Raw genomic sequence first — 27801 nt, forward strand, 5'->3', positions numbered from 1 at the left:
ACCTGAACACAACTTGCTGTATTTTTGGAATGCCCAAATTTGTCAGGGGTACTTTGAATGGTGGAGACTCAGCAGGATAACCAGTTGCTGGGTGTAAGTGGCTGGCACACACAGAACTCACACCCCAAACAGATACAGATAAAATCTAAAATCTTTATTTTCCATACATGATAACAGAGAGCAGACACTGACAGCCCGCAGCATTACCCGATACACACTGACGGCCCGCAGCATTACCCGATACACACTGACGGCCTGCAGCATTACCCGATACACACTGACGGCCCGCAGCATTACCCGATACACACTAATGGCCCGCAGCATTACCCGATACACACCGACGGCCCGCAGCATTACCCGATACACACCGACGGCCCGTAGCATTACCCGATACACACCGACGGCCCGCAGCATTACCCGATACACACCGACGGCCCGCAGCATTACCCGATACACACTGACGGCCCGCAGCATTACCCGATACACACTAATGGCCCGCAGCATTACCCGATACACACCGACGGCCCGCAGCATTACCCGATACACACCGACGGCCCGCAGCATTACCCGATACACACCGACGGCCCGCAGCATTACCCGATACACACCGAAGGCCCGCAACATTACCCGATACACACTGACGGCCCGCAGCATTACCCGATACACACTAATGGCCCGCAGCATTACCCGATACACACCGACGGCCCGCAGCATTACCCGATACACACCGACGGCCCGCAGCGTTACCCGATACACACCGAAGGCCCGCAACGTTACCCGATACACACCGAAGGCCCGCAACGTTACCCGATACACACCGACGGCCCGCAACGTTACCCGATACACACCGACGGCCCGCAGCGTTACCCGATGTACACTGACGGCCCGCAGCGTTACCCGATGTACACTGACGGCCCGCAGCGTTACCCGATACACACCGAAGGCCCGCAACGTTACCCGATACACACCGAAGGCCCGCAACGTTACCCGATACACACCGACGGCCCGCAACGTTACCCGATACACACCGACGGCCCGCAGCGTTACCCGATGTACACTGACGGCCCGCAGCGTTACCCGATGTACACTGACGGCCCGCAGCGTTACCCGATGTACACTGACGGCCCGCAGCGTTACCCGATGTACACTGACGGCCCGCAGCGTTACCCGATGTACACTGACGGCCCGCAGCGTTACCCGATACACACTGACGGCCCGCAGCGTTACTCGATACACACTGACGGCCCGCAGCATTACCCGATAGTAGACGCTGACGGCCCGCAGCATTACCCGATACACACTGACAGCCCGCAGCATTATCCGATATACACGGACGGCCCGCAGCATTATCTGATATACACGGACGGCCCGCAGCATTACCCGATAGTAGACGCTGACGGCTCGCAGCATTACCCGATAGTAGACGCTGATGGCCCGCAGCATTACCCGATAGTAGACGCTGACAGCCCGCAGCATTACCCGATAGTAGACGCTGACGGCCCGCAGCATTACCTGATAGCACAGAGATGGGCTTGTCAGCCAGGGGCAGATATGGATTAACACCCCATGTAGCCCTCATACTGGTTTGGGATATCCTTCCCTTCTGTTTGCCACAAATAAAGCAAACCGTATAAACAGGTTATGGCACTCCGGGCCCCTCATTACCCAGTGGGCCCTAGGAAAGAGCCTAGGCTGCCTAATGGATGATCCAGCTATATCCAGGCTCCATAAAACGTCTCCGCAGCTTGGAACGCAGCCTGATAGCAGGCGCTACGGACAGTCACACTGTGGGAGGTACGCGGCACAGCTACCAGTGACTACGAAATGAGGTTCACCCAAAATCCTGGAGTGGCCCAATGTGCACCAATACCCCAAGAGAGGCCCAGGCCGGATTCTAGATAACACACAATGACAGCCAGCACAGACTTTCTGCTTGTAGACAGACTGGTGATTATTCCGCATGGTCAGATCTGGAGGGAGCAGAGTCCGCTGTGCAGTGACACGTGTGGCTGGGGGCATTGTACAGTCACCTGTCTTATATATTAACCTGAGACGAGACAGCAGAACGTTCTTTGGCAGAAGCAGCGATGGACGGACAAAGCTTCAGAGGTAGAGAGGAATCCCTAAACCCTAACGCTAGACTGTGATTGGCCAGTGGGGGAGGGCGGGCTGCAGAAGACGCTCTCGCAGCACCATACAAGGCTATCTGGATTGTTAGGAAACGTTAATACCTCATTATCTCTGCGCTGGCTGCAGGACGCTGGGGGCTCAATCACAGTCCTACATCTGTGCTGGGAAAACAGGTAACGCTACATCTAAACACGTGTACTCTTTAAGGACTTCTAAATACATTTCTCCCAGCACTTTTACCAAATAAAGGCCCAGATTTATTAAGCCTTGGAGAGTGATACATTGCACGATGATAGAGGGGGACATGTAACAAGCAGTGATAAAAGTGGAGAAGTGAGCCAGTGGAGAAGTTACCCATAGCAACCAAGCAGCATTGACATAACATTTCTAATTTGCATACTACCAAAGTATACAGAGCAGCTGACTGGTTGCCATGGGCAACTTATCCACTGGCTCACTTCTCCACTTTTATCACATGTCCCCCTTAGTACCAACCAATCAGCTCTTAACTGCCACATTACAGGCCCAGTAGTAGAGGAGAGGCTGCAGGTAATCACGCAATGGCCGGAGAGAGGGATAGAAGTGGCTGAAAGTGCAGAAACTGATCAAACGTAAGAGCAAGGCAGCGGCCATCTTGTGCAGTATAGGAGGCAGTGTACTGCGAGTCACCGAGACAGGAGGTTAGGGACATGGAGGCAGAAGGAGAATGCGGACAGGCGGCAGTATCTCTACGTTGTGTTATCAGGCACTTGGAGAGCCGAAAGTTGGCCAGGCCTGCTCTATCTGTTGTGAAACTATACATCCCAGCATGCCCTGCCCCAGTTTTAGCATTCCCTAATTGTAGAACTGGGGCTTGGAATGCTGGGATGTGTAGTTTCACAACAGCTGGAGGGCCACAGGTCAGCCATTCCTGTGAGAGGGTGTAATGGTGAACACGATGGAACTGAACCAGGAAGGGGATGATTTATGGAAGAGGAACCATTAAGATTGATCATTATTAAAGCCCTGAGTAAATCACCATAGATAATTAATTTTGTGTAGGACTGTCAGAGGTGAAACCATTAGTCTCTGAGGTAACCTGACAGTCTCTTCCTGTGGACTCCATTTTGCCGCAGACCAGATGGCACCGAGCATGGGCCTCTCTTCACAGGTCACTTGCCCCTCTAGTGTCAGCATTCTCCCTCTAATTGGGGGACGCTGGCCAGCGAGCCGATGATACGGGTGTAAATCTGTATCCCCCGCAGGAAGACATTCTCATTCAAATACTCATTGTGATCATGGAGCAAGATGGGCGTATTGTTCATGGGCGAGAACCCCAACGCATCGAATCCAGCCTGTAGGGATCAGAGAGCTTTATTTACTGACCATCCGTCACCAACATTTAAAAAGAGGCCATTTAGTGGGCAGGGCTCGTGTTAATGAGAACGCAGCCTATCTGATCGCTAGGGACCATTGACATCACAGAGGCAGGAAGAGAAGGAGCAAAGTGGAATTCTAGTATGCTAAACAGAAGGAACGATCCGGTCACTGCTGATTTATTGAGAAATCCGTGTTCTGTACTCACCGTCCTAATGTAACGACTGTCGGTGGCAGCTGGAAAGATCTCTGGCCTTAGCTTCAGACCCCTGGAGATGGGATAGAAGTATGACATCACCCGAACGCAACATCCAACCCTCTTACTAAATAAAGTAACAGGCTCGAGAAACATTAGGAAAAATATACAGATTTAAAAAGCACGGACAAGGGGCCCGATTTAGACCCGATCGCCGTTGTGCGAAATCGCACAGGGGCCGATTATCAAATTACTGCGCATGCACCACAATGCGCAGGCACGACGCCAAACCACGTCAGAATGGTGCTAAAATTTCAATCGCTAGGCGTTTGACAGGAAGCGGGCGTTTGTGGGTGGTTACTGGCCGTGTGTCTGGAAAAACGCAGGCGTTCCCAAGCGTTTTCAGGGCGGGTGTGTGACGTCGGCTCGGGCCCGATAAGCCTGATTCTATCGCACTGTAGGAGTAAGTCCTGGGCTGCGCAGAGACTAGAAAAATCATTCGATGGGGAGTGAGATGCAAACGGATTTGCAGATGTCCGCTGTCTGGCGTAGTTTTCGCACGGCGATCAGGTCTGAATTAGGCCAACAATGGCCAAGTATCCCATTAATGTAGAGAGGGGGTTATTCGGGGTTTGTTAGCAAACCAAAAAAGTAGTGCAACCGTGCTGCACTGAAGGTGGGGCAGATGTAACATGTGCAGAGAGAGTTACATCTCGGTGTGGTGTGTTCAAACTGCAATCTAATTTGCAGTGTAAAAATAAAGCAGCCAGTATTTACCCTGCACAGAAACAATATAACCCACCCAAATCTAACTCTCTCTGCACATGTTACATCTGCCCCACCTGCACTGCACATGGTTTTGCCCGATTGCCAACAACTCTGACCCCCCACCCCCATTGTTCTATGCTCCTGTACTCACAGCTCTTTGCAGGGGTCGCTGAAAGCCTTCCACCATGGGTTACGGTCTTCTGGCGTGGTCATTCGCTGGTTCATGCATTTCTATGGCGAGGTAGAAGAGGACAGGTCACGTACAGCGCAGAAGGAGTCTTTACCCTGCAAGATACCGGACAGTAGCCCCCAGACTGCAGCGATCACCTGGGGTCTGGCTAACCTGATGATACTCCCAGGTCACTTGGTCCCCAGCCGCCCGGAACCAACCATCTAGCTGAGCCTCAAACTCCTGCAGGGAGGAAGAAGGAAGGAGGACAGACGGGTCAGAGGCGGTCCTTCTATAAAGGGATTATGGGGTAGCGGGTGGATGACAGAGAAGGCGGGATAAACATATCTAAAAGAACGGAGAAAGTCATGCCAGAAGAGGATGACCAGTAAACACCACCATACCTTTAAGTTCACAGTGGGTGGGATACGGAGGTCAAAGGTTGCCGACATCTCAGTGGGAATCACGTTGCAGGAAACCCCCCCATTCACCTTCGTCATATTTACGGTGGTCACATCGCCAAGCGTGAGGGAGGTATCGGACTGTAGTCTAAGGAGAAGGAGAATTAGGGCGAGAATTAGGGCATGCAACTAAAATGCTTATTGCAGAATTATGGGCTCGGTGCGGCAAGACGGCGACACACCACAACGACCAACAGCAGCCATTTACCTCTTCTTCTCTTTCTCCCGAAACTCCAGCAAACTTGATATAACAGAGTGCTTAAACACAAAGAAGAAGAAGAAAGAATATGATACTAGCAGAATATTTCTGAAGTCAGAGTGTTAAACAGGTGCAATACATTAGGGCCCAGTAAGCATGATTCTGGTTTGTAAGTAGAGCAAAAAAGCAAGCAACTGGGCAAAACCACGCTGCACTGCAGGGGGGCCAGATGTAACATGTGCATAGAGAGTTAGATTTGGGTGGGGGGGTGGGGGGGTGATCAAACTTAAATATAAGTTACAGTGTCAAAATAAAGCTGTCTAACGAGTGTGGGCTACATACAGAAGCAGCCAGTATTTACCCTGCACAGGAACAATCTAACTGTATTTGCTCCCCTTACAGGGCAGTGGTTTGTTCCAGACACAAAGTTTCTTGCTTTACTACAGACATAAATCAGGCCCTGTGACTGGTCTGTATAATTATTAATTTGGTACTTGGCAATGGCCACCACAAGTTTATGGGATAATCTCCAGGTGTTATGTTGCCTGTTCCTGCACTGTAATTACCCAGATTCAGGGTTGGCTTGCCGAGCGTTCCTGGGAACACACAGTACGATACTCCCATTCCTGGCAATAGGTTAGTTACCAGTAACGCGTATATAGAATATGTGCGGAATTCCAGGGTCATTATCCTGACCGCCAGGACCCCGACCGCCAGTAAAGCAATTACATCCTGCAGGTGCCCAAATCAGTACAGAATAGGATTAGAATTGTATTCTTAAACTTCATATTTTCCCGTACAGATTTTATATAGACTACGGCCATTTTTATTCCCAAATCCCATTTGCGATATAGGAGAGGACTATGGGCCTAACCTCTCTGTAGGGCAGTATTCCATTCTCATGCGTCTCAGGCAGATCTGATGTATGGGTGCAGGCTAGAGAGTACACCCGGATCCCACACCGTCCACTTGTCTCGCTGTACCCAGAGTGAGGGTCCGTGGGGGATTACAGCAGGGTCTAGTATGACGGCCGCTCATAGAAAATAGCCGTTGTGTTGCCCACTGGTCCATCCCTATCCTCTCTACATTGCAAACGTCCAGCGTCTCTCTACATAATTCCATCCAATCACAAATGGCCGCTGTGGGAAAATGCTTGTGATTGGCTGCCTGTGACTGATGTCCCAGTCGTATTCAGCACTAATGACCCAACTTTATTTACAGATTACGGGTTTGTGTATTTACTCATTTTGCCAATGTTGGTGTAATGGGCCAAGGTCTTGTGGACCAGAGGCCATCGTACTGGAACCACTTTGGTGGCAAAGATTTGTGCATTTAATACTATCCCAGTTATTTATAACCTCTCCCCAATATTATTTTTGAAAAAAAAGATGGAAAATAAAATCTGCATTTATGAATTGGGCGTTAACCCATTTTTTTCCCCACAGGCTGAGGATAAAAGCAAATTATACTTACCAATAATTTAATTTCTCTAACGTCCTAAGTGGATGCTGGGGACTCCGTAAGGACCATGGGGAATAGCGGCACCGCAGGAGACTGGGCACATCTAAAGAAAGCTTTAGGACTATCTGGTGTGCACTGGCTCCTCCCCCTATGACCCTCCTCCAAGCCTCAGTTAGATCTCTGTGCCCGAACGAGAAGGGTGCACACTAGGGGCTCTCCTGAGCTTCTTAGTGAAAGTTTTAGATTAGGTTTTTTATTTTCAGTGAGACCTGCTGGCAACAGGCTCACTGCATCGAGGGACTAAGGGGAGAAGAAGCGAACTCACCTGCGTGCAGAGTGGATTGGGCTTCTTAGGCTACTGGACATTAGCTCCAGAGGGACGATCACAGGCCCAGCTTGGATGGGTCCTAGAGCCGCGCCGCCGGCCCCCTTACAGAGCCAGAAGGCAGAAGAGGTCCGGAAAATCGGCGGCAGAAGACATCCTGTCTTCAACAAGGTAGCGCACAGCACTGCAGCTGTGCGCCATTGCTCTCAGCACACTTCACACTCCGGTCACTGAGGGTGCAGGGCGCTGGGGGGGGGCGCCCTGAGACGCAATAAAAACACCTTGGATGGCAAAAAAAATGCATCACATATAGCTCCTGGGCTATATGGATGCATTTAACCCCTGCCAGAATCCATAAAAAAGCAGGAGAAAAGTCCGCGAAAAAGGGGCGGAGCCTATCTCCTCAGCACACTGGCGCCATTTTCCCTCACAGCTCCGTTGGAGGGAAGCTCCCTGTCTCTCCCCTGCAGTCACTACACTACAGAAAGGGTTAAAAAAAGAGAGGGGGGCACTAATTAGGCGCAGTATTAACTATACAGCAGCTATAAGGGGAAAAACTTATATAAGGTTATCCCTGTATATATATATAGCGCTCTGGTGTGTGCTGGCAAACTCTCCCTATGTCTCCCCAAAGGGCTAGTGGGGTCCTGTCCTCTATCAGAGCATTCCCTGTGTGTGTGCTGTATGTCGGTACTTTTGTGTCGACGTGTATGAGGAGAAAAATGATGTGGAGACGGAGCAGATTGCCTGTAATAGTGATGTCACCCCCTAGGGGGTCGACACCTGAGTGGATGAACTGTTGGAAGGAATTACGTGACAGTGTCAGCTCTGTATAAAAGACAGTGGTTGACATGAGACAGCCGGCTACTCAGCTTGTGCCTGTCCAGACGTCTCATAGGCCGTCAGGGGCTCTAAAGCGCCCGTTACCTCAGATGGCAGATATAGACGCAGACACGGATACTGACTCCAGTGTCGACGGTGAAGAGACGAATGTGACTTCCAGTAGGGCCACACGTTACATGATTGAGGCAATGAAAAATGTTTTACACATTTCTGATAATACGAGTACCACCAAAAAAGGGGTATTATGTTCGGTGAGGAAAAACTACCTGTAGTTTTCCTGAATCTGAGAAATTAAATGAGGTGTGTGATGATGCGTGGGTTTCCCCCGATAACAACGGATCATTTCTAAAATGTTATTGGCATTATATCCTTTCCCGCCAGAGGTTAGGGTGCGTTGGGAAACACCCCCTAGGGGGGATAAAGCGCTCACACGCTTGTAAGGGCTCTACCTTCGCCTGAGATGGCCGCCCTTAAGGATCCTGCTGATAGAAAGCAGGAGGGTATCCTAAAAGGTATTTACACACATACTGGTGTTATACTGCGACCAGCAATCGCCTCAGCCTGGATGTGCAGTGCTGGGTTGGCGTGGTCGGATTCCCTGACTGAAAATATTGATACCCTAGATAGGGACAGTATATTTTTGCCTATAGAGCATTTAAAAGATGCATTTTTATATATGCGTGATGCACAGCGGAATATTTGCCGACTGGCATCAAGTCTAAGCGCGTTGTCCATTTCTACCAGTAGAGGGTTATGGACACGTCAGTGGTCAGGTGATGCGTATTCCAAACGGCATTTGGAAGTATTGCTTTATTAAGGGAGGAGTTATTTGGGGTCGGTCTTTCAGACCTGGTGGCCACGGCAACAGCTGGGAATTCCACGTTTGTACCCCAGGTCGCCTCTCAACATGAGAAGACGCCGTATTATCAGGCGCAGTCTTTTCGTGGACAAGCGGGCAAAAGGTTCCTCATTTCTGCCCCGTGACAGAGGGAGAGGAAAAAGGCTGCAGAAATCAGCCAGTTCCCAGGAACAGAAACCCTCTCCCGCCTCTGCCAAGCCCTCAGTATACGCTGGGGCTTTACAAGCAGAATCAGGCACGGTGGGGGGCCCGTCTCAATGAATTTCAGCGCGCAGTGGGCTCACTCGCAAGTAGACCCCTGGATCCTTCAGGTGATATCTCAGGGGTACAAATTAGAATTCGAGACGTCTCCCCCTCGCCGTTTCCTAAAGTCGGCTTTACCGATGTCTCCTTCTGACAGGGAGACAATTTTGGAAGCCATTCACAAGCTGTATTCCCAGCAGGTGATAATCAAGATACCCCTCCTGCAACAGGGAACGGGGTATTATTCCACACTGTTGTGGTACCGAAGCCGGACGGCTCGGTGAGACCGATTCTAAATCTAAAATCTTTGAACACTTACGTACATAGGTTCAAATTCAAGATTGAGTCACTCAGAGCAGTGATTGCGAACCTGGAAGAAGGGGACTACATGATGTCTCGGGACATCAAGGATGCTTACCTTCATGTCAAAATTTACCCTTCTCACCAAGGGTACCTCAGGTTTATGGTACAGAACTGTCACCATCAGTTCAGACGCTGCCGTATGGATGGTACACGGCACCCCGGGTCTTTACCAAGGTAATGGCCGAAATGATGATATTCCTTCGAAGGAAGTGAATTTTAGTTATCCCTTCCTTGGACAATTCCCTGATAAGGGTAAGATCCAGGGAACAGTTGGAGGTCGGTGTAGCACTATCTCAGGTAGTGTTGCGGCAGCACGATTGGATTCTCAATATTCCAAAATCGCACCTGGTTCCGACGACGTGTCTTCTGTTCCTAGGGATGATCCTGGACACAGTCCAGAAAAAGGTGTTTCTCCCGGAGGAGAAAGCCAGGGAGTTATCCGAGCTAGTCAGGAACCTCCTAAAACCGAGCCAAGTCTCAGTGCATCAATGCACAAGGGTTCTGGGTAAAATGGTGGCTTCCTACGAAGCAATCCCATTCGGCAGATTCCACGCAAGAACTTTCCAGTGGGACCTGCTGGACAAATGGTCCGGATCGCATCTACAGATGCATCAGCGGATAACCCTGTCACCAAGGACAAGGGTGTCCCTCCTGTGGTGGTTGCAGAGTGCTCATCTTCTAGAGGGCCGCAGATTAGGCATTCAGGACTGGGTCCTGGTGACCACGGATGCCAGCCTGCGAGGCTGGGGAGCAGTCACACAGGGAAGGAATATCCAGGGCTTATGGTCAAGCCTGGAGACATCACTTCACATAAATATCCTGAAGCTAAGGGACATTTACAATGCTCTAAGCTTAGCAAGACCTCTGCTTCAAGGTCAGCCGGTGTTGATCCAGTCGGACAACATCACGGCAGTCACCCACGTAAACAGACAGGGTGGCACAAGAAGCAGGAGGGCAATGGCAGAAGCTGCAAGGATTCTTCGCTGGGCGGAAAATCATGTGATAGCACTGTCAGCAGTATTCATTCCGGGAGTGGACAACTGGGAAGCAGACTTCCTCAGCACGACCTCCACCCGGGAGAGTGGGGACTTCACCCAGAAGTCTTCCACATGATTAAAAACTCGATAGGTATTGCGCCAGGTCCAGGGACCCTCAGGCAATAAGCTGTAGACGCTCTGGTAACACCGTGGGTGTACCAGTCAGGGTATGTGTTCCCTCCTCTGCCTCTCATACCCAAGGTACTGAGATTGATAAGATGGAGAGGAGCAAGCACTATATTCGTGGCTCCGGATTGGCCAAGAAGGACTTGGTAACCGGAACTTCAAGAGATGCTCACGGAGGATCCGTGGCCTCTACCTCTAAGAAGGGACCTGCTCCAGCAAGGACCCTGTCTGTTCCAAGACTTACCGCGGCTGCGTTTGACGGCATGGCGGTTGAACGCCGGATCCTGAAGGAAAAAAGGCATTCCGGATGAAGTCATCCCTATCCTGATCAAAGCCAGGAAGGATGTAACCGCAAAAACATTATCACCGCAATTGGCGAAAATATGTTGCGTGGTGCGAGGCCAGTAAGGCCCGACGGAGGAAATTCAACTGGGTCGATTCCTACATTTCCTGCAAACAGGAGTGTCTATGGGCCTGAAATTGGGGTCCATTAAGGTTCAAATTTCGGCCCTGTCAATTTTCTTCCAAAAAGAACTAGCTTCAGTCCCTGAAGTTCAGACGTTTGTAAAAGGGGTACTGCATATACAGCCTCCTTTTGTGCCTCCAGTGGCACTTGGGATCTCAATGTAGTTTTGGGTTCCAAAAGTCACATTGGTTTGAACCACTTAAATCTGTGGAGTTAAAATATCTCACATGGAAAGTGGTCATGCTGTTGGCCCTGGCCTGGGCCAGGCGCGTGTCAGAATTGGCGGCTTTATCCTGAAAAAGCCCTTATCTGATTTTCCATTCGGACAGGGCGGAATTGAGGACTCGTCCTCAGTTTCTCCCCAAGGTGGTTTCAGCGTCTCACCTGAACCAACCTATTGGTGGTGCCTGCGGCTACTAGGGACTTGGAGGACTCCAAGTTGCTAGACGTTGTCAGTGCCCTGAAAATATATGTTTCCAGGACGGCTGGAGTCAGGAAATCTGACTCGCTGTTTATCCTGTGTGCACCCAACAAGCTGGGTGCTCCTGCTTCTAAGCAGACTATTGCTCGTTGGATTTGTAGTACAATTCAGCTTGCACATTCTGTGGCAGGCCTGCCACAGCCAAAAATCTGTAAATGCCCACTCCACAAGGAAGGTGGGCTCATCTTGGGCGGCTGCCCGAGGGGTCTCGGCTTTACAACTTTGCCGAGCAGCTACTTGGTCAGGAGCAAATACGTTTGTAAAATTCTACAAAATTGATATCCTGGCTGAGGAGGACCTGGAGTTCTCTCATTTGGTGCTGCAGAGTCATCCGCACTCTCCCGCCCGTTTGGGAGCTTTGGTATAATCCCCATGGTCCTTACGGAGTCCCCAGCATCCACTTAGGACGTTAGAGAAAATAAGAATTTACTTACCGATAATTCTATTTCTCATAGTCCGTAGTGGATGCTGGGCGCCCATCCCAAGTGCGGATTGTCTGCAATACTTGTACATAGTTATTGTTACAAAAATCGGGTTATTATTGTTGTGAGCCATCTTTCAGAGGCTCCTCTGTTATCATGCTGTTAACTGGGTTCAGATCACAGGTTATACGGTGTGATTGGTGTGGCTGGTATGAGTCTTACCCGGGATTCAAAATCCTTCCTTATTGTGTACGCTCGTCCGGGCACAGTATCCTAACTGAGGCTTGGAGGAGGGTCATAGGGGGAGGAGCCAGTGCACACCAGATAGTCCTAAAGCTTTCTTTAGATGTGCCCAGTCTCCTGCGGAGCCGCTATTCCCCATGGTCCTTACGGAGTCCCCAGCATCCACTACGGACTATGAGAAATAGAATTATCGGTAAGTAAATTCTTATTTTCTTCTGCGTTACTTCATGGCAGCCATTACTCTGGGATATACCAACGCTCAATATAGGGAGGGTAACAAATCAGAAATAGACCACAGTTTAATGCTGAATAGTAATAACTATTTATTCCAAAGCCCCCTCAAGGACCTGTTTCCCAAAGTGGGCGTCTACGACATCCAACGCATAATGACTAGAAAACGTATGGATGGATGACCAGGTAGCTGCTGCAGATAAGTCTTTTGCCGATACTCGAGCCTTCTTAGCCCATGTAGCTGCCACAACCCTGGTAGAGTGTGCCTATAGTTCTCTCAGAACTTCACGACCACTTTCCCCGTACACAAACGTTAAAAGTTCTCTAATCCATCTTGAAATGGTCTGCTTAGTGGGTGTGTCACCTCTCTTTTGTCCTGAATGTAGCACAAACAGATGTTTGGTCTTCCAAAACTCTCACTCTTTCCAGGTAAATCGAGACAGCTCGGGTTAAATCTAAATTGTGCATCCTTTCCTCATCCTTGTTCTGTGGTTCTGGATGAATGGATGGTAACACAATTTCCTGATTCAAATGAAATTCTGATACTACTTTAGGTTTAGGTAGGAAACTCGGATTGGTTCTAAGGCCCTCATTCCGAGTTGTTCGCTCGCTAGCTGCATTTTAGCAGCATTGCACGCGCTAAGCCGCCGCCTACTGGGAATGAATCTTAGCATAGCAGAATTGCGAACGAAAGATTAGCAGAATTGAGAATAGAAATTTCTTAGCAGTTTGAGTAGCTCGAGACTTACTCCTACACTGCGATCAGTTCAGTCAGTTTCGTTCCTGGTTTGACGTCACAAACACACCCAGCATTCGCCCAGCCACTCCCCCGTTTCTCCAGCCACTCCCGCGTTTTTCCCAGAAACGTCAGCGTTTTTCCGCATACTCCCATAAAACGGCCAGTTTCCGCCCAGAAACACCCACTTCCTGTCAATCACACTCCGATCAACAGAACGAAGAAAAATCTTCGTTAAGCCGTGAGTAAAATACCAAACTTTTGTGCTAATTTACTTGGTGCAGGCGCACTGCGAACATTGCGCATGCGCAGTTTGCGACTAATTGCTCCGTTGCGAAAAAAATCTAACGACCGAACAACTCGGAATCACCCCCTAAGAACGGTTCTGTCCGGGAAGAAATTTAAATAAGGTTCTTGTGACCATAGGGCCTGTAACTCGCCAACTCTCCTGGCTGACGTAATAGCCACCAGAAAAAAAACTTTCCATGTTAAGAATTTCATTGAAATATCCTGTAATGGCTCAAAAGGCGGTGCCATTAAGGCATTTAACACCAAATTCAGGTCCCATGGTGCAAGGATTGATCTAACTCGAGGACGTATCCTTTTTATCACCTGACAAACTTTCTTTATCAAATCATCTCCTGACAATCTCCGCTCTAGGAACACACTAAGCGCTGCTATTTGGACTTTGATAGTTGATACCGCCAAACCTCTTTCAAAGCCCTCGAACAGGAACTGCAAGACTTGAGACATATCTGTTTTTTGAGCATCGAACTTCGAATTAGACCAGGAAATAAACATTTTCCAAACTCTCTAATACACATCTGATGATACCTTCTTTCTTGCTTGAATTAATATATTAATGACTTGCTCAGACAGGCCCTTTTTCTTGAGCAATTGCCGTTCAATTTCCATAACGTCAAATGAAGCTGCTGTAGATTTGGATGTATCAATGGTCCTTGGTGTAGCAGATCCTACCTCAGAGGCAGTCTCCAAGGTCCCTGTACCGCCATCCTCATTACGGAGGGAAACCAGACTCTTTATCCAGAAAGGAAGAGCTATTATGACCTGTGCCTTCTCTTCCCTGATCTTCTTTATAACACGGGCAATCATCGGAAATGGAGGAAACACATAAGCCAGCTTGAAATTCCATGGAAGAGAGAAGGCATCTACTCCCCCCTGTTCTTGGTAGATAATATCAGGAGAAAAACAGGGGCACCATTGCATTGATACGTGTGGCCATCAGATCCACGTGAAGTTGCCCAAACCTCTGAACAATGTCCTGGAGCACTACATCGTTTAACTCCCATTCTCCTGCTAGCACCTGTTGTCTGCTGAAGAAATCTGCTACCACATGGTTTGCTCCTGGAACATGCAGGGCTGACAAAGTTTGGAGATGCCTTTCTGCCCATTGAAGTATTCTTGACACTTCTGTCATTTGCACCCGACTCCTGGTGCCTCCTTGTCGATTCAGGTAGGCCACTGCTGTTACATTGTCCGAAAATACCTTGAGATGGTTCCCACGTAATTGATCCTGGAAATATATTATTGCATTCCATACTGCCCTCATCTCTCTGTGATTTGAAGACAATCTTCTCTCCTTCCGATCCCATTGTCCTTGGCAATTTTGCTGCAACAAATGTGCTCCCCAACCTACTGTGTCTGTTGTTAGCACCAGACATTGATGACCTGCCAAAGACGTATTTCTTTTGGCCAGTTCTGCCTCCAACCACCAATCTAGGGACCGCTTTGTCTCTCGATACAACCTTATCCAGTAGTTCAGAGAATAGTCTTTCCAATTGAAACCGAGAATGTCCATCTGTAGCTTCCTCATTCTCCATCTTGCCCAAGGGACTACATCTATGGTGGACGCCATCATTCCTAGAAGACTCATCGCTTGACGTAACATTATCGTGTTGCACCTTTTCACCAGAGCTGCCAGCTCCTGAATTTTTCTGCACCTTTCTTCTGAAAGACTTTACATAACCGCAAGTATCCACCTGTACTCCCAGGAACTAAATTTTTTGATCCAGCTCTAACTAGCTCTTTTCCCAGTTTATTAACCAGCCATGATTCTGAAGTACCTGTAGAGTCTTGTCCAACGCCTAAGTCACTTCTCTTTTTGATCCTCCGCATACCAACAGATAGTCCAGATACGACCAAATTGCCACCTGTTGCTTTTTTTTATGACCGGCAGAAGCGATGTAAGAATCTTCGTAAATATCCTTGGAGATGTCATCAGACCAAACGGGAGGCAAGTAAACTGAAAATGCTTCCCGAGCACGCAGAATCTTAGATACTTTCTGTGATGACTGGCTACGGGTACATGAAAAATAAGCGTCCTTTAGGTCTATGGACCCCATAAAAATCTTCTCTCTTTACCCCTGTCAGAATTGACTTTAGGGTTTCCATATAAAATTTTCTTGTTTCTATAAATGTTGAGCCGTCTGAGGTCTAGGATAGTTCTGAATTCCCCAGAGGGTTTTCTTACTAGATATATTCTGGAGTAGAATCAGTTTCCTATCTGCAACTTTGGGGCGGTCTCCACTGCTTTCGCCTTGATCAGTTTTTTTTAAACTGTCCTTTATGGCTTTCAGCTCTGGAAACAGAGATGGTGTTGCTGATATTAGAAATTTGTTCTCACCTGGAACCACCGAAAATTCTATCCTGTATCCGTTGGCTATGACATCCAACACCCATGTTTCTTGAATTGATTCTCTCCAACGATTGATGAACTCCTGAAGTCTGCCCCCTACTGGAAAGGAGTCCAGAAACCCACAATAGTCATTGTCTCCGACCACCTCTTCTGTAAGACTGACGAAAGGACGGTCGTTTCGACCCCGATGAATATCAGCCTGTGTAACCACGGCCTGGCCTATAGCCTCTGGCCTCCTTAAATTGTTGCCTGGAGGAAGGAATTGGAAATCTAGTCCTTCCATCTTGAGGTAATTTTGCAGACTTGGCTCCTGACATTTTCTGTGTAATGGCCTCTAATTTATTGGCAAGTAATAATGATCCTTCATATGGTAAGGACACCAATCTATTTTTGGAGTACATATCTGCTGCCCAAGACCGAAGCCACAGAGCTCTCCTTGCCATAATTCCTGCTGCCATAGACTTCGCAGCAAAATTGAGAACATCCAAGGAAGCCTCACACAGATATTCTATCCCTTTCATCATTATATTTAGATTTCTTAAGAGATACGGTCTTGAAATTTTCTCCTCTAAGTCTGTAGACATTGCCGACCCCCAGACTCTCAATGCTCTGGATACTGATACAACTGCCACACCCGATTTCAATGAAACTGCTGAAGACATATGTAGTTTCTTTAGAGCACTTTCCATCCGTTTATCCACACTGGCCCTCATTCCGAGTTGTTCGCTCGCAAGCTGCTTTTAGCAGCTTTGCACACGCTAAGCCGCCGCCTACTGGGAGTGAATCTTAGCATAGTAAAATTGCGAACGAAAGATTAGCAGAATTGCGAATAGACACTTCTTAGCAGTTTCTGAGTAACTCCAGACTTACTCGGCATCTGCGATCAGTTCAGTCAGTTTCATTCCTGGTTTGACATCACAAACACTCCCAGCGTTCGCCCAGACACTCCCGTTTCTCCAGCCACTCCCGCGTTTTTCCCAGAAACGGCAGCGTTTTTTCAGACACACCCATAAAACGGCCAGTTTCCGCCCAGAAACACCCACTTCCTGTCAATCACATTACGATCACCAGAACGAAAAAAAAACCTCGTAATGCCGTGAGTAAAATTCCTAACTGCATAGCAAATCTACTTGGCGCAGTCACAGTGCAAACATTGCGCATGCGCAATTAGCAGAAAATCGCTGCGATGCGAAGAAAATTACCGAGCGAACACCTCGGAATGACCACCACTGTCTTTTAGAACTGCTACATCCTCCAACAGAATGGTAGTTTTTTAAACTACCTCAGCAACTGCGGCTTCAATTTTAGGCACCATACACCAATTAGTAACTTGTTCATCCTCAATAGGAAACATACGGTCAGTTTTTTTTTTTTTTTTTTTTATATTACTGTGCCTCTTGTCTATATTCTGCCATTCCTTACTCACAATATCTTTCAAAGCCTTGTGAACTGGAAAGCATCTAGTCTTTTTTGAAGATTCTGCAAACAGTATATCTTCATCACCACATTTTCCTTCAGGCTCTTTATAATTCATAGTTTTATAGATATTCTTCAATAGACTGTCTACAACACAGGTTCTCAAACTCGGTCCTCAGGACCCCACACAGTGCATGTTTTGCAGGTCTCCTCACAGAATCGCAAGTGAAATAATTCGCTCCACCTGTGGACCTTTTAAAATGTGTCAGTGAGTAATTAATACACCTGTGTACCTGCTGGGTTACCTGCAAAACATGCACTGTGTGGGCTCCCGAGGACCGAGTTTGAGAAACTCTGGTCTACAAGTTCCAAACTAAATTTCCTATCCTCCTCCTGTATTTCCTCGGAGTCTGTGCTAGAAAGCACTTGATACTCATCATCATAATTACAATCATGCGAGACTGAATCCTCCACAGAATCAATGCTAGTCAGAGACCTAGATCTCTTACTTCCTACATATCACTGTATATGCCCTCTATGAGGACTTACCTCTTTAGGGCAATAGTCAGCTTTGGGGGAGAAGGCTCCTTTTTCATATGGTTACTGCTGGTATGCATAAACCCGCCCAGACAACCAAGGAGAACTGCAGTCTGCTCCTCCAGTGTGCAGCGCCGTTTTTTAAACTGCTCTACTTCACAGAGCCTCTGGCGCCTGCGCAGACCGTCCCTCTAAGCATTCTGGGACGTCTGCCATTCAGCACTTCCACCCGCCAGCCGCCTCCAGGATCTCTACTCGCTTCCGCCCACCAGCGTCCCCCTTCCCCTAGCCGCCCTTCCGCCCGAACAGCTGCACTTCCGGTTCCGGACTCTGCTCACTGGTGCGGCGGAATAGAGAGGGCAAAAGGCACAGGGGAAAGACTATGTGGCGCCACGGTGCAGAGGACAGCAGAGCGACCTTACCCGAGAGCAGCAGCGGGCAGACACCTTAAGCTGTAAGTGGGGACTTACCTTCGCCGCCCCTAGCACACTCTGCCATTCTTCCCAGGGAGCCACCCTCTTCCAGCATAGTAATAGTAAATACAAGAGCTGGGAACATTTAGAGGTAAGCCCTGCACACAAAATAAACTCTACACTGTCCTACTAGGAGACAGGAAAAAGGACTAGGTAGGAATAGGAGGAGGAGGGTCACTTTATACCCAGAGTGGGCGGTACCTAGCTGTTGAAAAAAAACTACCTGTCTAATATTAGGAGGATGGGATACAATCCCAGAGTAATGGCTGCCATGAAGTAACGCAGAAGAAATATCCTATTAATAACATGTCACATGGCAAACCCAAAACTTCACCTCTTGGCTTTTGTATACAGTCTATAGGTCATACATGTCTGGCTACGACATGTGTATGACACACTGTAATATAATCACCAGTTTGGAGGCAGCTGTGTTCTCTATGAAACGAGAGCCGTGACCAGGATCTCCATGGCAGTGAACGGTCACCCCTAGAGGAACGAGAGTCACAAGGAATTAGATAAGGAGTAAGGAATGGTTACGTTACAGGGTCGCATAAGTGCCAGCTAAAAAACAAATCCATACTGCAGACTTCATATGTAATAAAGGAGATGTTTGTTTTGGGATTGGTCATGGTGGGAAGAAACCGACCGCCGGTCACATAACTACATCCCAAGAAACCATACCGGATTCCGTAAGCCTGACCAGTACAAGGCAATCATCCACTGATAACACTAGGGCAAACTTCTGTAACTTCAGCCTGACAGCCATAGGGTTCTGCAGCAACAGTCAAAGGCCGAGCTGATCTTCCAGGCAGAACTGCCCTTTTGTGAGAAGCACTTATTAAAAAGGTCAAAGAATTACACAGCAGGTAAAGATATAGATGAAAATTATATCCAACTGTATAATCAAGCAAAATAATATTCCGGCTATTTATTGTTTATAACGAATGATTATGCTCTCTCACCCCTTTGAAGGCGGCTGCCAGGTTAGGAGGGATGTACTTTTGGGAAAGCAGCGTGAGTAATATAAATACAGATGATTGAATTGGCTTGACTCACTGGAGGGTGCTCAATGACATCACAGCAGCTTAACTAACTGTAATTAAAAGCCCTTTTTTTGTCTAGATCACATCTAAGCGGTTGAATGTTGCTTCATGCATCTTATGGAGCTGTAGGGGGAATACTTTATTTCATTTTACTTTACAACTGCAGTGAAAGGTCACTGAACAATGTAGTTAATCTTTGTGGGGACTTGGTTCAGGGTCTTTAACTTGTTTAAGATTTAAAGGATCCTTTTGAGGATTAAGAATGATGAACAAAAGGACTTACACCAGACACACTTCTCTCCATAAAATACACTGAACTCATCTGTGGGGTTTGCGAGACCTGTAAGAGCAGAAGACATCAGAGACCACATCAGAAGGGGGATAGCGGGTGGGTGGACTGGGAGGAGGTGGGGGATGGAATGGGAATGACATGACAAACTGGACTTATGGAACGATCAAAAGTATGAAATGTAATTAAATAGGGAAAGGAGCTAAAGAAGCATCTGGGAAAGATGTGCAACATGGAAACAGATGATATAACAATAAGAGTCACACACCCTCATCCAGAGTGATCCCAGGATTAAGCGCGCGGAAGTCCGGGTGATCTACGAAGAGTTCCATCCCAACTTTACTCCCGATTTCTTCATCTGTCAGAGAGAGATACATCAGTCATACACCTTTCCAGGACATGCAATGCTCTGCGATACAGGCTCTGCTGCTCCGCACATCTCTCACCTGGGACCATGGTAAGGTGAATGGTGCGCGGGAAGCGACGGCCCTCAGACTTCAGCTGGCGGATGGCTTCTAGATACCTGGAGGACATAACCCAGAGCACAGCCTCAGTTAGAGAAGGGACACATTAGAGATTCAGAGCGGACAACTCCTCGTCGGAGAGAGTTCCACTCATATTGGAGCAGCTGACGAGGTCTAGAAGGCGCCCAGAACGCTGCAGCTCTGAGGGCTCAGGAAGATGCAACAAGGGAAGCCAACTACTACTTGTGGCCACCCTGACCTACACCTAATCAGGATCTCTCATAGGCAAGCGTGGCGCGGGGACTGGCGAATCGTATGCAGGCCGCCAGCCGCCGTCGCCAGTAGGAACCTCCTGATTGTGGATACACATTGCGGGGCTGATTCAGAGTCGGACGGATCTCTTTGTACGGACACAAATAACGAGTGGCAGTATGTGCAGAAGAGAATGGAGATGTACTAAGCCTGAAAAGTGATCAAGTGGAGAGAGAAAGTACCAGCCAATCAGCTCCTCACTGCCATGTCACAGGCTGTGTTTGAAAAATGACAGGATCTGGTTGGCTGGTACTTTAGGTCTCTCCACTTGATCACTTTTCAGGCTTAGTACATCTGGCCCAATTCTGCTCATTTTGGCATAACCGATTCTGACTGGACGGATCTCTGCTCTGTTTCTGCCTGAAATGGGCGGCAAAATGGTAACTGCATGGAGCGGTTCTGCCCCGTGTGCGTGTGGTGGCGTTAGCTAGAGGTCCGTGCCATTCTGAGTCCTGAATACGGGTAAGGGAAGCCAGTGTCAGATGGATCTCCTACACCCAGAGGGGGGTCTGTCGGACGTGCCAATACTACCGATGGGACAGAAGAACAGCGGGCAATGCGGCTTTCTGCTTGAAGCTAGACGGACCCTGGCGTAGCATAAGTAGTGATCCCGCTAGGCTGTTTTAGCGGAGCGCCGCGCCCTGCCCGATTTAGAGAAACGCTAAAATGCACCCTGCCCTTACGGTGGCACCCCGCTGAAACAGCCTGACGGGGTCCGTCCCCACCTGCGGTGAATAGCTGCCGTGCGCATGGCATCTGTTCACATTGTAGGGAGATATTTGGGGCTGACCCACACCTCTGAGTGCTGGGCACACCCTCTATAGGCGATGCGTCTTAAGGAACCCCTTTTTGAGTGGCCACTCCCCTTAATGGCACAGCGTCCTGCCCCACCATTGTACTGCTGAGCGTGGACCTATGGTTGCTCAGAATGTCCGTTACAAGTAAGCCGCCGAAGCCTTTACATCAGCGTAGGACAACGCGGGCTAAGACGCTCCTGCAACATGCGCACGACACCTCTGCGTCTGGCTCGTCACCCCCCCTGCGAACAATTCTGCATTGCAACCACCGCTGCAAGACCATCGGTACGCATGCGCAGTAGCACAATCATCGGCATTACGAACACATTGCGCCCGCCTCTGAATCAGGACCTATTCATTATCCCCAACAAGTAACTTACTGTATAGTGACAGATTTCATATCCTGCGTTCCCCTCGCATAGATATTCCCGTCTTTGTCTTTGTGAGCAGAGAACGGTGGGTAGGTCCAGAACTCCTGCAAAAAAAGTGATGTTATACTTCCATGAAAGCCTTTTCTACACATCCAATAGAGAGTATAAGACTGGGTCACAGAGTCACAGTACAGGAGGGTGCGCGCTGTAAATCTACCCTCTGAGGCTCAAGCTTTACCCCCTTCTATATCCCCATAGGCTGCCAGGATTCCAGTATTCCTCTAACAAAGCCCATGGACAAAACAAGAGAGACTCCAACTAGTAGGAATGAGAACCGTATAATGTACAGTATGTAATGGGTGGGAGTTTGTGGTCTCTCATTGGATCCAAGTTTAAAATCCCACATGCTCTTCTATCTTACGGCGGACACTGGACTTCCCAAAGCTGGAGGGTGCACTCAGGTTCCAGAGCACAACTTCTTACACCCGAGACGGACATCTCTGGATGAAGAAGTGCTGAATGTGTAGAATTTAGCAATTGTGTGTAGGAAAGACCAGGAGGCCCTCTGCTGCTCTGGCGGGGAGACCACCCAAGATGCACTATCCAGTCCGGTAGATTCTGCTGTATCCTACTTGGGAACAGAATTACATGCCCCACTTTGGGTGTAAAAGGACTTTTAGTAGAAAGGAGGGTACTGCAAGGTGGTCAGCACCTAAGATACCAGAGTATCACTGCTGGAAGGGGATGGGGGATGGTGATGGTGGCTGCACCTACATCGCTTCATTGTGGCCATCTACACATCTGAAAGTGCGAGTTTTCTTTTGGAGTGAAAGAGATAAGGCAAACCTGAACCTCCAAGGAACAAGTCTCAGGTCCCCATCCAGAGCATGCCACAAGGAAAGAACTAAACGGACCAAGTTAAAAGAAGAAACACAAAAACCATTTCTGTCACACCAGATACATATATCTTCCGAACCAGGTGATGACTCATTTCAAAGACCGCCATCTTGGTGTGGAGCATGATCTGAATAATGCCATCCCAGAAACCCTTAGCTATAAGGATACATAGCTTTAAAAGCCAAAATAATGCCAGCCGCGGTAGACTGTCATGATGAAGAGGCCCCTGACTTAGGGTTGATCTGAGAGGCAGATACTGTGAGAGGACCTTTGCCATGCTCAGAATGTCAAGAACTTCTCTGCCAGTCCAGGGCAACCAGAATCACCTGAATGCCCTCTTTTTACCAGCTTTAGCACCTAGGAAACATGGTTAACTGAGGGAATGGCAAAATCAGAAGGATGAGCCCACAAGGGATCTACTAAGAACATCCTTGGATCCCTGGTCTTGCTCCAAGCTGTCATTCAAACGGAATTCCATGATGTCAACATGTGGTTGTCCCCACTGGTCCACAATCTGCTAGAAGACTTCTGTGTGGAGGGAGCATCCTGCAGGATGAAGGGCCTTGTATGCCATTCATAGGATGTTCACATATTCTGTTACGACTGGGAACTTACCTATAAGCCAACCCTCCAATGCTGGATGGCAGGCGGACCCCAGCTACTAACTGCGTTGGTCAGTGATCCAATCCACCCAAGAGGCAGTACCACTGTGGGAGAGGGGCGGCGGCAGTAGGAGATGCCAGCGTGGGTGAGGAAATGAGGACAATTAAATAAAACTATGAACAAAGAAAGTTTAAAAAGTATCAGCTGCCAATGACAGCCACGAAAATCAGACAAGTCCCAGCAGCCATATGGGACAATAGAGGGGGAGGAGCTTGAGATTTTGGTGGTAGATGTAAATTGCCCGAGCTTCCATACTGTGCCTCTGTACCCTGCTGTCCCAGTGTCCCCCATGTTGCTTCCAAAAGTTTTTAACCCCTTTCCATGTTCCGTCACCCCCCCCCCCCCCCCTCCCCCCACAGACCCTGCTCACCTCGAATACCGGAACCACATCTGTATGGGAGTTTAGAACCACAGACTTCAGATGAGGCTGGGTCCCCTTCCAGGTGAAAATGACTATAGGTCGGCCTGGAGAGAACTAGTAGGAGAGAAGGGAATTCAGTATTACCTATGGTATAGTGATCGGAGGTCATTGTGGCTATTATTACCACTCTACAGACAGTAGCTGTGCCTCATTCCTCCTCTTGTACACCTGTGCCTCATGCCTCCCACTCTCACCACTGCCCATATTCACCCCAGTGACCACGCTTACCTCCAGCTTCTTGCTCTCCAGACCAATCTCTTCCGCCATCTTGAACAGGAACCGCACAATTCCATCTGGAACACACAGGAAGAGCCTGAACAGTTTCTGAGGAGCCTGCAGTGGGCCCCATTTGGAGATGGACATAGCGCAAATGAATGAAAAAGTCTGACCAAGAACAGCCAATCAAAGCAGCTGGTGACAGATTATCTGGAGAAAACTGATCTGATTGGTTGTTTTCAAGGGGTTTATGTGCAAAAAGCCAATCAAGTGTCTTTTACTGCTCTAGCCAACCAGAGGCAAGATGTGCTAGTTTCAGTAAAACTGGCACCATATCGGTGAACCCAGCGAGGACACTGGCTGAATGGAATGGCAGCACGCGTTTCACATGCTAGTGCGAGACAGCTGCGCGTTTCACTCATCATTTGCTTCTTACAGAGCTCAAATTCCTCTTAATGAACAAATCACACCTACATGTCTTAGTAAGTCAGTCATGACACGGTCACACATACGGTACATGCACCAGCAGTGCACATGGGCAGAGGGAATTTAGATCCAAAAAGTGTCCAAGATAAACATAAAAGGGTTTATTCTTATTTGTCCACAGAATCAAGCACCTGGAGGCATTATAGGAGTCAGGTCCTCGGAACCCAAGTACCTAAAGGGAACCCAAGTACCTAAGGGTTATTGGTTGCCTTCAGCCTCGTGCTTCACAACGCACACCAAGGCAGGCATATATATCAGATCACGACCGTACACCCAAGAGTGGCGATAGAGAGATTACATACATAAACATTATAATACTTGGTGTATTCAGAGAGTGAAACATGCGTGCTGGGCATGAAGACCGTTTTATTTTACAAACTTTTACAGGGGACAGGTCACCAGGAGAATGGAGTATTTACCAATTACGGGGACGCATCACTTATACCTTGCAGATTTAGGCCCAGATCTAGTATACGGCTGGTAAATAGAAGTGATGACACAGGAGGTTACATACGGACAAGATGACTGAGCCTAATCTATTTCATGTCTGCAAATTGTGAAATAGTCACATGGTGGGGGGGGGGAACGACTTCTGACTGGTGGGAAATAGGAGCAAGCCGGTGATCCTTACCGTAGTCCGGGTCTGGCTGCACGCTCCGTATCCGCAGATAATCCTGGAAGCGTGCGGTTGACGGATTGCTGGCTGCTGAATCCATCTGCAGAAAATAAAATCTACCATATAAGCAGCCAGGGGCAAAGATCTCAGCAAATGATCTGGGAGGTGCCCTCACCCAATGCCAACACATTAACCCCTGTAGTGCCAGCCTACGGCTCATACAGGGACTGGCACGTCCAGGGGAGACACAGGTTGCCCTAGTATCAGAGCCTTTCCTGTCATACTAACATATACGCCAGAGTTCTGACTATATAAAGTATATGAAGAATACAAAGAATATTAGAAATATCTTCTTTGTAGTATTCTAATCATTTTTATAGTGAACACTGTAGTGTAAAAAGTCTATTGCAGGCGAGACAGTGCCCCCCCCCCCCACCCCCTCCCTTTCCCCAGATCACACCAAATTTCCAGCAGTATTTACCGCTGCACCCGTGTATAATGCCCACATGTATATACTGCTGCACCTGTGTATAATGCCCACATGTATATACCACTGCACCTGTGTATAATACCCTCATGTATATACCGCTGCACCTGTGTATAATACCCTCATGTATGTACCGCTGCACCTGTGCATAATGCCCACATGTATACACCGCTGCACCTGTGTATAATGCCCACATGTATATACTGCTGCACCTGTGTATAATGCCCACATGTATATACTGCTGCACCTGTGTATAATGCCCACATGTATATACTGCTGCACCTGTGTATAATGCCCACATGTATATACTGCTGCACCTGTGTATAATGCCCACATGTATATACCGCTGCACCTGTGTATCATGCACACATGTATATACTGCTGCACCTGTGTATAATGCCCACATGAACCCTTTGGCTCCTATATTGTGGGTAAATCTGCTTCTGGTACTAGTCAGTGCCTCCTGAGCCATTTACCTCATCACACATCCCTGCCCAGGGGTGGTATTCATGTGACCGACGGTCACATGACCTCCTCCAGCATCCCGGCCCCCACTATCCCGATGGTCGGCATGCCGACCAACAGGGACCATTTCCACTCGTGGGTGTCCACGACACCCATAGAGTGGGAATAGAACCCGTGGCGACCGTAGGTCACCACCGAGCCCGCAGCGTGGCGAGCGCAGCGAGCCCGCAAGGGGCTTTCTGCACTTGCCTCTCCCCGCCGGGATCCCCGGCATCGGTATGCTGCCGGGATACCGGCGTCGGTAAGCTGACCGGCGGTCAGGAGACCGCCGGTCAGCCATACTACACCCCTGCCCAGTATAACCTGTGTAATAATAACCCAAACCTTCAACTTTGTAGCCACTGTGCTATCACCCGTCACCGGTCACTCATGCACCCGTCACCTGTCACTCATGCATCCAGTCACCTGTCACTCATGCATCCGTCACCTGTCACTCATGCATCAGTCACCTGTCAACCTTGTGTAACAGTTCATGCACAAATTTACTAATAATTCCCCACAATGTAACACTTGCTCTGCAGACTGTTACACCTAGTAACACTAACCAATGCTCTGCAAACTATTACACCCCATAACACTAACCAATGCTCAGCAGACTGTTACACCTATTAACACTAAGCAGTGCTCTGCAGACTATTACAATGCTCTGCAGGGTGCAAAGTCTCCCAGTGCTGGAATGCCAGGTCCCCTGCGGGCACAGTCTGCATGGGCTCACCATACTATCCCTTTAAACTGGGACACTCATCAATTACACAAGTTCTGTGGCTGAGTAATACCAGGTGACACGCAGGCTTGCAGCCAGCCAGCCACAGAACCTGTGTAATTCATGTGTGTCTCAGTTTAAAGGGATGGTATGGTGAGCATAAGTCTGCAGAGCATCTCACCCACAATCAGTGCTCTGCAGACTGCTACAGCCAGTATGTAACACAGAGTGCCTCTGTACCTGCTGTCTGTCTTTGTGTCGGTTCCCGTAACCACTGCACCAGCTGCTTCTCACAGTCAGCACTTCAGGCTGTGCGGTGTGCAGAGCAGCAGAGCACAACAGGAGGGGAAGCTTTATAGCAGAGCTGGCTGAGAGGCGAAACCAATCCACCCAGAGCACATCCACCTGGGGCTGAGAGGCGTAACCAATCCACCCAGAGCACATCCACCTGAGGCTGAGAGGCTTAACCAATCAACCCAGAGCACATCCACCTGGGGCTGAGAGCAGGGAGTGGGGGCTGTGGTGTCATCTGATCATGGGGAGTTCCAGCTTTATCTTCTTATTCAGAACATGTTGTTAAATAGACTTGGGACACAAATGTTTCACTTAAAACACAGGTTCTCAAACTCGGTCCTCAGGACCTCACACGGTCCATATTTTCCAGGTCACCTGTAGATTTTTAAAATGTGACAGTTGGTGATACACAGTGCAGCTGCCAGGCGACATGGAAAACATGAACCGCATGGGGTCCTGAGGACCGAGTTTGAGAACCACTGACTTAAAAAAACGTGTTGGGCCAGCAGGCATGACACAGGTGGGTGATATGTAAGTGACCACCCTCTGTTGGTTTCAGGTGTCACATTTGTAGCCCAAGTCTACTTAACCCTTGTAAAACTACAGCTACTTATTCAAAATGGTAAAATATGGTGTATGTGCCCACTTTGCCAGTGTATTACATGCCCAGAAGCTTGTTGGCACAGGCAATATACAACTGAAGTCGGTGTGAGGGATATGCTTATTTGTTTTTCTCTGACGTCCTAGTGGATGCTGGGAACTCCGTAAGGACCATGGGGAATAGCGGGCTCCGAAGGAGGCTGGGCACTCTAGAAAGATCTTAGACTACCTGGTGTGCACTGGCTCCTCCCACTATGACCCTCCTCCAAGCCTCAGTTAGATTTCGTGCCCGGCCGAGGTTGGATGCACACTAGGGGCTCTCCTGAGCTCTTAGAAAGTAATAGTCTTAGATTTTTTTATTTTTAGTGAGACCTGCTGGCAACAGGCTCACTGCAGCGAGGGACTAAGGGGAGAAGAAGC

General features: G+C 48.6%; 2 protein-coding genes across 3 annotated transcripts in view; one reads left to right on the forward strand and one right to left on the reverse strand.

Moving 5' to 3' along the window:
* Nucleotides 1-133: 133 nt before the first annotated feature.
* On the reverse strand, nt 134-26811 carry ACY1 (aminoacylase 1). Of its 2 annotated transcripts, XM_063941359.1 has the most exons (15): nt 26728-26811; nt 24788-24872; nt 23683-23747; nt 23404-23508; nt 21483-21577; nt 19976-20052; nt 19798-19887; nt 19524-19580; nt 18610-18683; nt 5289-5338; nt 5024-5168; nt 4794-4862; nt 4602-4681; nt 3695-3755; nt 134-3464 (listed from the first exon to the last, which is right to left on the reverse strand). In XM_063941359.1, exons 2-15 carry the CDS (start codon nt 24870-24872, stop codon nt 3300-3302), a joined length of 1218 nt encoding a protein of 405 aa, XP_063797429.1. In that variant the 5' UTR covers nt 26728-26811; the 3' UTR covers nt 134-3299. The 2 variants fall into 2 exon arrangements, with proteins under 2 accessions (XP_063797429.1, XP_063797430.1); XM_063941360.1 differs by lacking the exon at nt 24788-24872 and having other exon boundaries at nt 26728-26809.
* Nucleotides 26812-27277: 466 nt separating this feature from the next.
* The window catches only part of LOC134958641 (putative protein-lysine deacylase ABHD14B), a 54780-nt gene continuing 54256 nt past the window's right edge, over nt 27278-27801 (forward strand). The window contains exon 1 of the mRNA XM_063941366.1: nt 27278-27301. Coding sequence (XP_063797436.1) covers nt 27293-27301 — 9 coding nt within the window. The 5' untranslated portion in view covers nt 27278-27292. The remainder of the gene's footprint in view (nt 27302-27801) is intronic.

The sequence above is a fragment of the Pseudophryne corroboree genome, chromosome 9, assembly GCF_028390025.1.
Source record: "Pseudophryne corroboree isolate aPseCor3 chromosome 9, aPseCor3.hap2, whole genome shotgun sequence".
NCBI classification, from domain to species: domain Eukaryota; kingdom Metazoa; phylum Chordata; class Amphibia; order Anura; family Myobatrachidae; genus Pseudophryne; species Pseudophryne corroboree.

Bases quoted from the DNA above. Each gene is read 5' to 3' on its own strand.
- ACY1 (XM_063941359.1), bottom strand. From the start codon at position 24,872: ATGGATTCAGCAGCCAGCAATCCGTCAACCGCACGCTTCCAGGATTAT. The intron at 4,863-5,023 runs GTATGGTGGTGT...TCCTCCCTGCAG, and splicing joins CACCCACTGTGAACTTAAAG to GAGTTTGAGGCTCAGCTAGA. The intron at 4,682-4,793 runs GTTAGCCAGACC...ACCTCGCCATAG, and splicing joins TGACCTGGGAGTATCATCAG to AAATGCATGAACCAGCGAAT.